The sequence below is a fragment of the Rhagoletis pomonella genome, unplaced genomic scaffold (assembly GCF_013731165.1).
Source record: "Rhagoletis pomonella isolate Grant_MI unplaced genomic scaffold, Rhpom_1.0 Rhpom_scaffold_00003, whole genome shotgun sequence".
NCBI classification, from domain to species: Eukaryota; Metazoa; Arthropoda; class Insecta; order Diptera; family Tephritidae; genus Rhagoletis; species Rhagoletis pomonella.
The window spans coordinates 64,459,476-64,473,393 of NW_023458557.1; the positions used below are offsets into that span (position 1 = coordinate 64,459,476).

Here is a 13,918-nt window from a genome sequence, read left to right on the forward strand (position 1 = left end):
CCAGCTCACTAAAATCTTAATATTTTTCCGAATTATTTTGGTGGACGTCTTAAGATATAATACATTTTGTAATCCCGGCGGAAAAACCGTAAATTTTTTTGGTGATGCAGTCTAATGTACATACATACATACATACGTACTAATTGCAAAAAATCGAAAATCATCTTCAGTGAAATCTATAATAAACCATTTGTTCTAATCAACACCTTATCAGCAGCAGATTTTCCTATAGTAAATATAGACAAAACGATTTAAATTTTGGTGTTTTATTCTTTCTTACTTTGTAAACTTATCACACAGTTCTCATTGAATTGAAAAACTATAAATAGTTTGCAGTTTATAAACTTCTTACACTTCCTTAGAGATAAGTACGCGTAATCAATTGCAAGTTGCACATGAAACTAATGCGCATATGTGAAACACAAATACTTAAATATTTTAAGAGAAATTTAAAAATAATTTCTTAATAATACCTAATGCTCATCATTTGCTTAGTCATTTCCATTCTTATAGTACTTATGACACTCACGTTTTGTATATGTGACCATAAAATTACTTGCTAATTATATAAATTAAACCCTACCTAAACACTTAAATATGCAAATACACATCCCAATGCCACCTTAAACTTCTGGCTGTAACACCTTGCCGGCAAAAATTATATTTCCTGTAGCTTCTTCCTCAATGAAGAAAATAAACGGCTGATTTACGTTAAACTCTTCGATAAGCGGTATGCCGCCAAATTTGTTATCGATTTCCACTACCGTTGAAGCAAATGCCTCGGTTCCCTTCTCGTTCACATCGATGCCGCTCTTTTGGAATATATTCGACACTTTTAATACGCCCGCAACGGCTGCGCCCCGCGCCAACCCCGGCAAAGAGGCCTCATTCGTGAAAATGTCGTTGATGCCCAATTGCTGCAATGTCGGCTTCAAGCTCTTGTCAAAATCAAACTTAAACTTAGGCATTGTGACCTTCACCTTCTCCGGTTCCATGGCCCACTGCATACGTTTCAGTTGGTCATTGGCCAGATTCTTTTGCAGTTGTTCGATGTTGCCCAACGTCTTTGGCAACAAAATGAACAAGGAAAATTTCCTGCCTTTATAAGGCAACCGCAAAATCTTCGCATCTAACGCTTCATCGTTTTTGTAGAAGAAGAAGTCGGTCTGCTCCATATAATCAGCACGCAATTGTTTCTGCGGTGTGTGGAAAAATACGCCTTCGAATGTGCGATTGAACGGCCGACGCCATACTCCATTAAAGTACAGCACATTCGCCAACAACAAGACATTATTTTGAACATTTCCGTCGTTGACCAGTTGTTTTAGCCGGCCGTTGGTCACATTGCTACACCAATTGTTGATGGTATCCGCAGAGGATTTTGCATTCGCAAACTCCAGGCGCTCAATGTCGGTCTGATAATAGCTGCTCAGCAGGGCTGCATAGCGCTGGTGCGGTTCAATGACCACATCTGTGAAAAGTTTCGATTCCAAGTTGAGTGTATAATAGGGATTCTCCTTCTTTAGCACAGTGAGTGTCTTTCTGTAAAATCCACGCAAGTTTTCTGGTTGTTTGATGTCCGTCAACGTGTTGTAGAGTTCCCGTTGAGTCAGCGAGCCATTACCCGCCGCTTCGGCCAGTAGCGCCAGCGAAAGCTTCACGGAGAAGGGTGATATGATGACGTTACCCGACTCCTCGTGCAGCACTAATTTGAGCAAAGCCCACGAGAAGTGATCCAATGTATCGCTGCGATATGGCACATAGTCGTCGAAATCATCAAACCCATCGACCAGGCTGGGCGAGTCGTAGATGTTGGGCTGTGTCAAGAAGATGCCACTTGGAATTGGAGGTAGTGTGGCGGGTGAATTGGCCTGTGGTGGCGCGGCCTCTGTAGCACACAAAACCGCCGGAAGGCCAAGTGCAAAGCACGCCAACAACAATGCACAGCTAATGCTTATCATTTTTTGAACTGCGAACGGTGTCACAAAATCGAATTGGTTTTTTTGCGGTTTTTCGCCTTGACGCGTCTGTCGTCTGAACTCGTTTTACTATTTATGTACTTCGATTACACTAATTATAATTTTTGTTTTTATATTTGCTTTCAAAAGCCACAACCGTGTGTTCTCTTCTGCAAACTGTTCGGCTTGAAGCGATGATTTCGAATGACACAATCGCAACGCAGAGCTGAGCTTTAAAAACCAGTTTGCCATAAAGCCGTAGCAAAAGCAAAAACACGAGACATGGAGCTGAAATGAGATAGAGAGCGAGTCAAAATAAGATCTTTGAGATGTATTTACTATGAAGAGAGTATTTACCAAAACCACAGTCGTCGCCGCTGTTGTATGTAAAGTAGTGGAAAAAGGTACGCTCATGCATACATGCATATGGACGTACTTACATACGAAGCAAATATTTGTTTGATTGTTGGGAATTTTCGACTTTCTCAATTCTGATCCCCGATGCTCCGCGTAGCGTTTCGCTTACTACGAAAGATATTTTTATTACTAGGTAGATACGTGAGTGAAAATACCCAACGCGTAAGTACTCAATATTTGTATTCAAACTTATGTTTTGGCATACATATGTGCACGGTTGCCTCTCTGGTACAATTGTACCAAATATGGGTCTTATTTAATTTTTTGTTTATTTTGGGCCTTTTTGAAGCAACTATGGCTATCCGTTCGTTTGGTGTTGGCGAGAGCTATCCATTTGTTTTAAATAAGCAGCACATGCTGCAACTCTTCTGTTTGTTGTGTTAATTGTTATCACCATACTGATCTCTAAATTGTCGCTGTGAATACATGCATACAATGTTCACTGTACATTAGGGTGGTCGAGAAATGCATGTAAAAAAGGTAAAGTCGGAATTTTTATGCTTCAGCCCCTAGGTTTGTTCTATACCGAAAAAATATACCCTTAGGCACGGTGCACATTAGTGCGATACGATATGCGATACGATATGGATGCGACATCGACATGCTGAGTACGTGGAAATTGGTAGGAAGCGATGAAAACTGTGCACACTTGCACGACAGCGACACCGACACCGATGCGATATAATATTGCATGCGTATCGCACGTGCAACACGGTTTTCTGAACGAGGTGAGATTAGCATTGCGCGGTATTTTTTGCAATAAGCATGCATTTCACAGGCGGAAGTATCTTCCTCAATTTTTTTAGTCGACTTTATAAAAAACCCATGTATTTGAAATTATACAGACAAAAAAACGACTGTACAACAGACAGGCATGGAGAAATATATCGTCTGAAGTCAAGGACACAGGTAAATGCACAAAAGAATATTTTCTGTAATGGTTTTTTTGCCTTTGTTTTCACATCTTTAAAAAGAAATTTAAAGAATCCAATAATCTTAAACCTATTTATTTTTAATTTTGACTAGCAAACAGGATTTGGTGTTTGTTTAAATGTTAATGATTAACTATTTTGTTTCAAATACTCAAACAATTAGTAATCAGTGTAACTAGAAGCAATTAAGAAATAATCATCTCATTAACCAATAAAAGAAGAAATCAGATGTAATAACAAATACTAAAAAATGAGGTATGTATGTAGGTAATTACTTTTGATTATTCGTTATATTTTTATATGTTTTTTTTCTTGAGTGTTATTTTATTATTTTTAAGGAGTTTTTAAATTAAAGAGAGAAAGTACAAATTTGTGTGCTCTATTACACAATGCTACAAAAAATAATGAAGTAAATATACCTGGTTATTTTTCAGGTAGGTTTTGCCGAGGGAAAATAAACATCAGTTTTACTCGATATTAAACATACTTTTCTCTTAAATTTTTAAAAAGTTTATAGACGTAAACATAGACCCATCATTCGAAAGGTCTAAAGGTCGGTTGCGAAGCAACTCATTTACAAGCTTATAAGGGCACAAATGTTTGTGCAGCTATCACAAAATGGTATCGCGTGTCGCATCGCTCTTATGAGCACTGCGCGCATTTCATATCGCATCGCGTATCGTATCGCATATCGTATCGCACTAATGTACACCGTGCCTTATTCTTTATACCCGAGCGCACTTGTGCACAAGGGTATTTTAATTTTGTTCACATAACGGTTGTTTGTAACAGCCAAAACGAATCGAGATAGATATAGACAAATGTATACATAAATGATCAGGATGAAAAAAGAAATCGATTAAGCCATGTCTGTCTGTCCGTCCGTCTGTCCGTCTGTCCGTCCGTCCGTGTACACGATAACTCGGCAAAAATTGAGAAATCTCAACGAAATTTGGTATGTAGGTTTCCCTTAATCCAAGGTAGGTTGGTATTGAAAATGGGCGAAATCGGACTTTAACCACGCCTACTTCCCATATAACGGTAATTTCCAGAAATACGAAAACTGCGATATTTTAGTAACTACTGAAGATAATTCACTCAAAATTGATATTTACAATAATTTTCACACGAAAAATAAGAGTATTATACATTTTTGGAAAATGGGCGTAGCCACGCCCACTTATGATCACATATAAGTATATCGGTAACCGTTCTACCAATTTGTACCAAACTCGGTTCAAATGCTTGCCACATAAAAGCAAAACAAACGTTGAGAATTGTTGAAATCGGACTGAAAGTACGGCCGCTTTTCATATAACGGTTAATTTCAAAAATGCTTGAAACTGCAATATTTTGAAATTTAAGGACGCTAATTTACTCAAAATTGATACACCCCGGCTTACCATCTAGCGGAAGGTTTCGGAAAGGTGAAAAAACATATATTTAATACTTGCGCCGGGTATTTAATGTGCGGCTCCGCCCGAACTTAGACTTTCTTACTTGTTTTATTTTGAAATCAAAAAAGGTCGCTCAAAGCGCCCAAAGTTTTTCATTTATTTTATTTAGGGGAAAAACAACTTTTCATAGAAATGGTATAGAATAGTTACTACGAGAAAACTCTGTTTATCTGTAGGAGATTCTCAGTAATAACACCTAATTGTTTATTTATCCATTTTTTTTATTGCAACTACATATAATTTATAGGTCAGCCAAAAACCCACAAAAACCCCGAAAAATGCAATGGGGCGACCAATAAAAAATCTTTAGTATTAAATAAATAAACAATTGGGTATTATTATTGAAAGTCTCCTGAAGAAAACCAGAGTTTTTCGATCGAAAAATATTGACTTTCAAGAATACTATACCATTTCTACGAAAAAATTTTTTTTCTCATATAAAAATACATGGAAAACTTTGAGCGACCTCTATATATTTTTTGATTTCAAAATAAAAAAAGGGGTATTCCTTTTTTCGATATAGAACAATCCTTGGGGGGAGAGCATTACAATTCCGACTTTACTGTTTTTGGACCACCCTATTGTACATACATATGTACAGTTAGTGCCAAATATTAGCGTACTCCTTGTGCTAATAAAATATTCACAATTATTTTCATGAAACAGTTTTTTCATTAATTATATACGAAAATATAGTGTATAAAAGTTAAAAAATTTTATATCAAATTTTAAAAATTTTTATTCAGAATTTTTAGAAAATTTCTGAGTACGCAGTTTTGTAGCCCGTTAAATTTTTGTGCAAGTTCTGAATAAAAATTTTGACGCTATGTTACAAAATTTTATTTTTTTATTTTTATGATCTGATATTAAGTGTGAAGCTTTGATCTATATGGTTTATATTATAGAAGGAACTATATTTTCATAAATAACACAGTTTCCCAAAAAAAACTTTCTGCATATTGAAACCTCTATATCCCTATCGTATTCGACGCTTTTAATGGGAGCCCAATAAAAATAAAAATTTATATACATACATAGGTTTTTGTTGTCGCTCAATCCGAATACAAGGGTATACACTAACATTAGACACTGCCTGTATATGCAAAAATGCTAACAAATATGTAGAGAAAATTTATTTTTTACACGAATTGAAAATATTGAATTTTTTAACGTTTAATATTATCAAAAAATGGACGGTAAACAAATATTAAATTTTATTTCATTTTAGACCTTTTTAGTTAGATATTGTGGTACACAAAATTTTGATGCAGTGGCAACCCTGCATATGTGTACTATTCGCAACAATGAAGCAGACCTTGCAGCAAATACTCAGTACGCACCGCATGAGTTTAGTTATGCTACCTGGGTGTTATGTGTGTTATGGTGTTATGGATGCGGTTTGTGTTGCTCTTGATTGAAAATTCTAATATGTGCGTTTTCTCCCAAACGATGCGTAGGAATTTTTCGTTTAGATTCTTCAAGTAAATCCAAATTACTTTAAGCATGCATATCTTTATTTACCTATGCAAATACATATGTAAACATGTGGTAACATCGAGGGCTTATATTCAATATATGCAATTTTCATAAAATCTAATTTGTGATGTTAAAACCCATCTGGGACTTATCTATCATCCATCACTGATGTTAATTCCGACTTTGCAATTTAATCGTAAACTGCATAGGAAACCCGTATGGCGTTAAGACGCCCAAAATTGAATTTCAAAAACCTAAAAAAAATACTCCAAATGCGATCTGAGTGCCACATTTCAGATACCGATAGAACAAAAGTTAAGTTAAAAAACAAGGTCTTTAATTTGACTTCTCCTGTTTGAAATTTGAAAGCAAGGTGAAAATCTATTGACCTAAACGTATTTTCGAATTGAAATCGTCTTACATCTTTTTCGTCTGAATTTCTTGTGATAAATATTTCAATTAACTGATTAGTTAAGTTGAATTTGATTTTTTAAGCATACGGCAACTCCGCTAAACTTGTTAAATAATTCTAATTTAACTTTTTAAAAACATCTCAACCCTCTGCAAACCTTTCAAAAATATTCTAAATGTTCAAACTAAACATTCTTTAAACACCATATTTTAGTATTTCAAATAACCTGCATATTAGTTAACTAAGTTAGACTTTTCAAACAAGTGTCAAACTTCCTAAATATATTTCAGAAATAAAGCTTTTTCAAGTCCATTTCGATTAATACCCATCTTTTAATGGCTGCATTTTTTTGTAAGCGAGCGACAAAAGAACGCTCAACTCGGGTAAAATTTCCTTTTGGCTACTTAAGCAACCCTGCTGGTAGCTGGCAAGAAACATGTGATTAATTCAAAGGGATCTGGACACAAAAAACAATAGAAATTAGTAATTATGCGAGGTATTTGCGTAATATATATCCTTATTTACGAAATATAATGTATATACGAAAACAAAAATTTCCCTCTCCACTTTCCCATTAAAAATTCACAATAGAGCAGTTTTTTCAGTCAACAACACTACTAGAGTCCGACCGATTAATCGGCATCGGCATCGGCTACTATCGGCACAAAAGCATTGGCATCGGCCTTTTTTCGCCGATTCTTTAGAATTTCTTTTCAAATGTTCAGGTGAAGCGACAGCCAACTTTTAAAAACATTTGCAGACAGCTCAAAAATTATTTTTATGGAGAACACTTTGTGGACCACTATATGTATGTACATATATTCTTATGCATTGAGTGCAAAAGAGTGTATTTTAGTACAAAACGAAATGAAATTTTATGTTCCTAAATATTTTTTGCTTAGCACCATATAAAAAAGTGTTTTATGAAATGTACATAAATGTGATATATGTACATATATTTTTACACATACATATGTATGTATGTACATACATGTGTATGTAATGTTGCATAACAAGCCAACTTATTCAATTATTTCTCTTCTTTTGTTTTTTTAACTCCGTGAAATGAACTGATTTTATGAATTAATACATTTATTTGTAATTTTTTATGGAATCGGCATCGGCATTGACATCGGCCGATTCTTTCCCCATAAGCCGATTAATCGGCATCGGCATCGGTACCTGAAAAAAAATTGGAATCGGTCGGACTCTAAACTCTACTCTCCAGGTCGCGTATGTTTTAACCGTGTTTGTGTTGTTGCTTTGCGTGTATTTCGTCATTTAAGCGAGTGTTCTTTTGGAGCTTGGTTGCAAAAGAATGGACCTAATATCTCATCCAATTTATTAAATAATTTCAATGCCACTTTTGAAGCACGTGGCAACACTCTTCAAACATTTCCAATGTTCAAAATAAGGATTTCTTAAGACTATTTCGTTTGGGCACCTGTATTTACATACTTCATATAATTTGTGTGTTGTCTTCAAAAGCATTTTCAAGCTAAAACCTTGTTAATTTTTATTCGCCTAATATTGCGATACATATTTTAATAATTTGAGTTCAATTCGTTTTTTTTTTGACCAGGTGACACTTCCGAAAAAAACTTTTTTAACAGGTGGCAACCCTTTTGATTGGAATTTCAGATTAGATTGGAATTTCATTCTACCTTCAAAAATTAGTACCAACTTATTTGGAACCTTATGGAACATTATGTATGATGCAGTTCTTCGCAACTAATAACCCGAGGCTTTTCAGACGACATTGCGGTAGTAGCCTCAGGAGACGGCGTGATTAAAAATTGGCTAAACAGCTTCAGGCTCAATCTAGCCGAGCAAAAAACAGAAGCAATACTCATCTCGAGTCGCAAGAAGTTAGTGGAGGTAGCTCTGAAAATTTGCGATCACATCGCCATTACGAAACCCACAATTAAATACTTAGGAGTGGTACTAGATAAACGCCTTACTTTCAGCACCCACTTCAGCTATGTGATAGAGATAGGAGATTTGACGATCACGGGACTATCGCGAATAATGCTTAACACGCGGGGACCTAAACATCACAGACGTTTACTCTTAGCGGAATACAGTGTGCGGCCCCAGTGTCCAGCATACTTCCGCGGAATCAACTCAACATACCGTTTTTGCGTGCTACGAGTTTGCAGCGCCTTCAGAACAATGTCGGAAGACGCAGCTTTCATAATCGCCAGTATGATACCCGTTGATATACTGGCGAAAAAACCTACGCCTCTTGCATCCGCCTCGCATGCCAGGGAAAACAGCATTGCGGAGTGGCAAATCAAGTGCAATAATATCAAATCTGGTATCCTGGATTAATATATTGCATGGCGAGGTACTTTTTTTTTCTGAGCCATTTCGCCCGCCACGTATTCTTTGAGTACCCTCGATTGAACTAATTTAGACTAGAGATGCCGTTTTTAAATCGATTAACCGAGCCCTTTCGATTCGGATTTTGTTGATTTCTTAGTTCCGATTCGATCCGCGAATCGATCCAAAAATTCGAAAATCGACATTCTATTTTTCATCTACTGATGCATACATATGTGGTTTGCACTAGAAAATCTATACAATTTTTAAGAAATTTGAATTTTAGGCTAGTACAAATAATGCAGGCTTGGCAACTCCTACCTTTCCAACTTGGGAAAGCAAAGCCCAAAGAAACCAATTACCTGCTTCTCTTTCTTCACCGACTGCAGTTTCCCTGATAATTCTATGTAAAATTATGAGCAATAACACTACAATAAAGCTCCAAAAATTGGAGCTTAAAACTTTGTGGATATTTTCGTTAAAATATTGCATACCCTAAATACCTTCTTAGCGATCAGTGGAACCACATTTCCCGATCATTAAGTACCGCCGCCGAAGAAGTAGTTCCATGTCAGCGATCCCGAAAGAACAACTGGTATGATGAGGAATGTCAAGAAGCCGCAGATAAAAAAGACGCCGCCTATAGGGCCATGCTGCGATCGGGCGCAACGCGGGCCATGTGGGACCGTTATAGGGAACTGAAGAAGGAAGCGAGACGTATTTGCCGCAATAAGAGGAGAGAGGCCGAAATACGTGAGCGCGAAGAGCTTGAAATGCTAGCCGACAGAAAAAATGCCCGAAAATTTTACCAGAGGGTTAGGCGACTTACAGAAGGTTTCAAGAGCAGGGCGAACTCCTGTAAGAACAACAATGGCGACCTAGTGACCGATGTCCAGAATGTACTTGAATTATGGTGGGAACACTTTTCCACCCTACTGAATAGTAGCAGTGCTGAATAGGACAAGACGAACCCGAACCACCAGTCAATGACGATGGAGTCGATGTTCCTCCACCTGACTAGCGATAGCGCGCTTGACAAACAACAAAGCTGCTGGAGCTGACAGCCTGCCAGCTGAGCTATTATGCAGAATATGGTCAGATGAACGCATGCCCGACGACTGGAATTTAACTGTGCTCTGCCCAATCCACAAGGAAGGCGATCCCGCCATTCGTGCCATCTACCGCGGAATCAGCCTTCTAAGCATTGGTTATAAGGTCTTATCGAGTGAATTGTACGAAATACTGAAGACAGTGTGGCTTTAGGCCTGGCAAATCCACCATAGGTCAGGTATTCACAATTCGCCAAATCTTGGAAAAGATCCGCGAGAATAGGATCGACGCACACCATCTATTTGTCGATTCAAGGGCTACGTCTGTTCTGCCTTCTCGGGATTGGATAGAGAAGCAAGGCGAATGGGTCCGGTGTGGGTTCGGGTGTGTATGCAAAGCTTTTGTAACGGAGTTAAGGAAGTGTCCAAACTCTAATGTCACTAGTGAGCAAACCTTTGATTATTGAATCATGCGTCTGTTCTGCCTTCTCTGCATGGGTCTGGTGGTGAACGAGGACAAAACGAAGTATCTTCTGCCGTCACACACGCAGTCAGAGGATACGCGTCTTGGCGTATCCTGTCACTGTTGATAGTTAAAAGTTTGAAAAAGTAGACTACTTCGTTTATTTGGTAACCAGGATCAACACCAATAATAATGCCAACATTGGAATCCAACGGAGAATCACTCTTTCCAACAAGTGCTACTTTGGGCTGAGTAGGCAATTGAGAAGTAAAGTCCTCTCTCGTCGTACAAAGATCACACTCTATAAGTCAATCATCATGCCTGTGCTGGTGTATGGCGTGGAAACATCTGATGAAGCGGCTCTTGGAGTTTTCGAGAGAACGATTCTGCGCAAGATTTATGGACCTTCTCGCGTTAGCGATGGCGAATACCACAGACGATTTAACGATGAGCTGTATGATAACGCAGGAAAAGGAAGGCCTCCTCTGCGTTGGAAAGACCTGATGGAGAAGGACTTGGCTTCACTTGGCAATTTCCAATTGGCGTCAGTTGGTACAGAAGAGAAATGACTGAAGTGCTGTTTTTGACTCGACCAAAATCGCTTAGGCGGTTACAGAGCCAATTAAGAAGAAGGGGAGTATGTATAATACACTTTTTAAAATACCGCTTAGTTTTAAAGTAAAAGGTAATGTTTTCTCTTGTGTAAAAACAACAAAATTTCGAAAAAATGTTACTGTTTCCTTAAGTACTTTTAAGAATTTTTGAAACTTCTCATAATTAAGCCGGCTTAATTAAGAAAAACCTGATTTTACAATTTTTATTAATTATTTACGGATTGTAAGCAACCTGATGGCGATAAATGTAGATATTGAAACCGTTATGAACAATATAAGTTTTAACAATTAATTACAATAAGTGTTTGTAATTTCAGTGTTGGTCAGATCTCTCGGTTTGATTTCTCTATAAAAATAAAATAAATATATGAAACGATCTTGGGGAATCGATTTATTTGTGGCGATTTCTACCCGCATCGATTATTTTTATTTCGATTGGCATCTCTAGTATGAATACCAAATAGCGGAAGATCAATTAAAATTTAAATCGAGTTGAAATTAAGTATTTCTGTTCGAACTTAGTATAAGGATGACGATAAGTTTCAGCATATCGAATATGAATTGGACCTATAATTTCTCTGCTGCGAAATTTTAAATGAAAGAAACTATGCACATCTATTCTTCATATTCTTACCTTTTGCTTGTCAAAATCAAATTAGCCTCATACTTAAATAACAAGTGGCTCCCAATTTTAGCTAGCTCCATGAGTGTTTATTTTTGTATAAGAAATATTTTTGTTTCTTATGGTGATTGCTTAAAATTTTAACCTTAAAGGCATCTTAGAGAATTTATGTAACTACATACACACATTTCATTTGCAATTGCCACATTAAACGAAATGATGCAGCTTATTCTGCTATTCAAATATCAACGGAGAAACCTTGAATGCTTTATACGACCACTCTAGACGGCCACTTTAGAATGCAATTTTCATTCAACATTTGGCCATTATCCCATACACCTTTCCAATGCGCCGCAGTAATTTCTCCAGCAACATTCTTTTTTTCGACAACTTCTATTACATTCAGTTGATTGCTGATTTTTCTGCTTGCTCACAAACCATTAGTTTTTATGCATTCACGAATCTGTCATTAGTTTTTTCCATTTTACATTTCGAGAGAAAAAGAACTTACATCATGGGTAGCATCAGTGCTGAAATACTCATACATGTACATATATACTAAGCTACATTTAGTACATTCCACATGGCTACAGCCAGAGCGAATGGCGTCCAGTTGAGAAAAAAGCGTCGTTACAAACCGCAGCGCGTCGAAGGAATGAAGTAAAAAATAGGAATAAAAAAAAATAAGAACACATCAAGATTATGGTAATTTAATGGAAAAAGCATGCAATGTTTGTCATCAATTTTGTTCGAAATGCATATCTCGCCACTAACAATTTCCGTTTTTTTTTCTAATATACTATTTTACTCACTTTGATTTCTACGTTTTTCCGCCAACGATTTGCAAGGCATCAAAGCATTCTCCTCTAAGCATGTAAACGGACTCCAAGGACTTCATTTAAATTCAACGGTATATATACATAAATGGAAGAGAAGGCTAAAATGAAATAGGATATAAAATAAAAGCAAAAATAAAGTGTGCGCAGTCAACGGAAGCGACGAAGAGCTGAGTGTTCGATTGGTTTGTGCGATGGCAGCTAGTTGCGGCATGAAAAACTCATTAGTTGCGTGAAAAATTCGCTTCCGCTTTATATTTTATCGCCGTCAACATCCAACATTGTCATGCTAGCGGTTAGCGGATAGCAGAAAAATTACTGCCAAGGAACTTTATGTTATGCAAAAGGAACGAGCAACTGATCTAGACTGAAAGTGGTTAAAAAGAAGTTTGCTCAAGTATTTCATGTTCATTTGAAGAAGTTAGAATAAAGCTTATTAAGTGCGTTATAATCTTACTCACATGCATACATCCAAAGCGCTTTCTTCGTAAAGTTGAGTACATACATATTTGTACTAAAGTTGGCTAACTCTAATTATTTCTACACCTATGCGTACTTACTTAAATGTGGCTTTTTGTGAAAATGTTCCGGCATGTAAAAAGTTTTATACCATAACCACAAGCCACCAATTTTAAAATGAAACTGCAAATTATTTGCACGGAGAGCTGCAAAAATAAACAGGAGTTTACCGCAAGTGTTACTCATCTAAAGGGTGTTCATTGCGGATGGATGGAATTTAATTAAGAAACAAAATAATTGTTAATAAGCTTCACAAAATTTGTCAACAAAAAAATTTTAAGCCGCTGCATTATTTTTTTCAAAGAAAGCGTAACCAGGCCAAAATTTACGAAAAAATTCGAGATGGGTATCAATCGGCGCGTTTTAAAGCGGAAATTAACATTTTTAGTTCATTAAAAACTTATTTGCAAATAACACTTTCACTTTTTGCACTATGTTTTGATGAATTTCTCGCAAATGAATGGACACTTGTATTTAATATATTAAAAGAGCATTTTCGCGAAATTATATATTTAATTGCATATTTCCGTGTTGAAAATCCACACAACAATCTTGTTAAAAGTTAACATAAATAAGACGGAGGAAAATTGGAGCTACCACTCTATTAAAAAAGTATTTGTGTGCCAAACTCCTTTTTGCGTAGGCGGCCTTCTGCCGCACTTAGGGATTATAACCCTCACTAAGTGGAACTCTCCTTTTTGCGTCCGAAGAAAAGGAACACAACTCCCCTTCGTTTGACAAAAGTATATTTCTTGTGCATAATTTGGGTGTTTTTAAAGTTGAAATACAAATTATATTAACAGAGTGGCAGCACCAGTTTTCCTCCGTCTTATTTATATTA

The 13,918-nt window shown here is 36.7% G+C and overlaps 1 protein-coding gene and 1 long non-coding RNA gene across 2 annotated transcripts; both read right to left on the reverse strand.

Moving 5' to 3' along the window:
* Nucleotides 1–250: 250 nt before the first annotated feature.
* LOC118735354 (serine protease inhibitor 27A-like) lies at nt 251–2,180 on the reverse strand. The gene has a single exon (XM_036465059.1). The coding sequence runs from the start codon at nt 1,959–1,961 to the stop codon at nt 624–626; it is 1,338 nt and encodes a 445-aa protein (XP_036320952.1). The 5' UTR covers nt 1,962–2,180; the 3' UTR covers nt 251–623.
* Nucleotides 2,181–11,805: 9,625 nt separating this feature from the next.
* LOC118736634 lies at nt 11,806–13,140 on the reverse strand. Its single transcript, XR_004992747.1, has 3 exons — nt 13,020–13,140; nt 12,535–12,925; nt 11,806–12,309 (listed from the first exon to the last, which is right to left on the reverse strand). It is a non-coding gene; the product is annotated as an uncharacterized LOC118736634 (long non-coding RNA).
* Nucleotides 13,141–13,918: the final 778 nt, after the last annotated feature.

Excerpts from the sequence above, each read along its gene's own strand:
- LOC118735354 (XM_036465059.1), bottom strand. The coding sequence starts at position 1,961 with ATGATAAGCATTAGCTGTGCATTGTTGTTGGCGTGCTTTGCACTTGGC.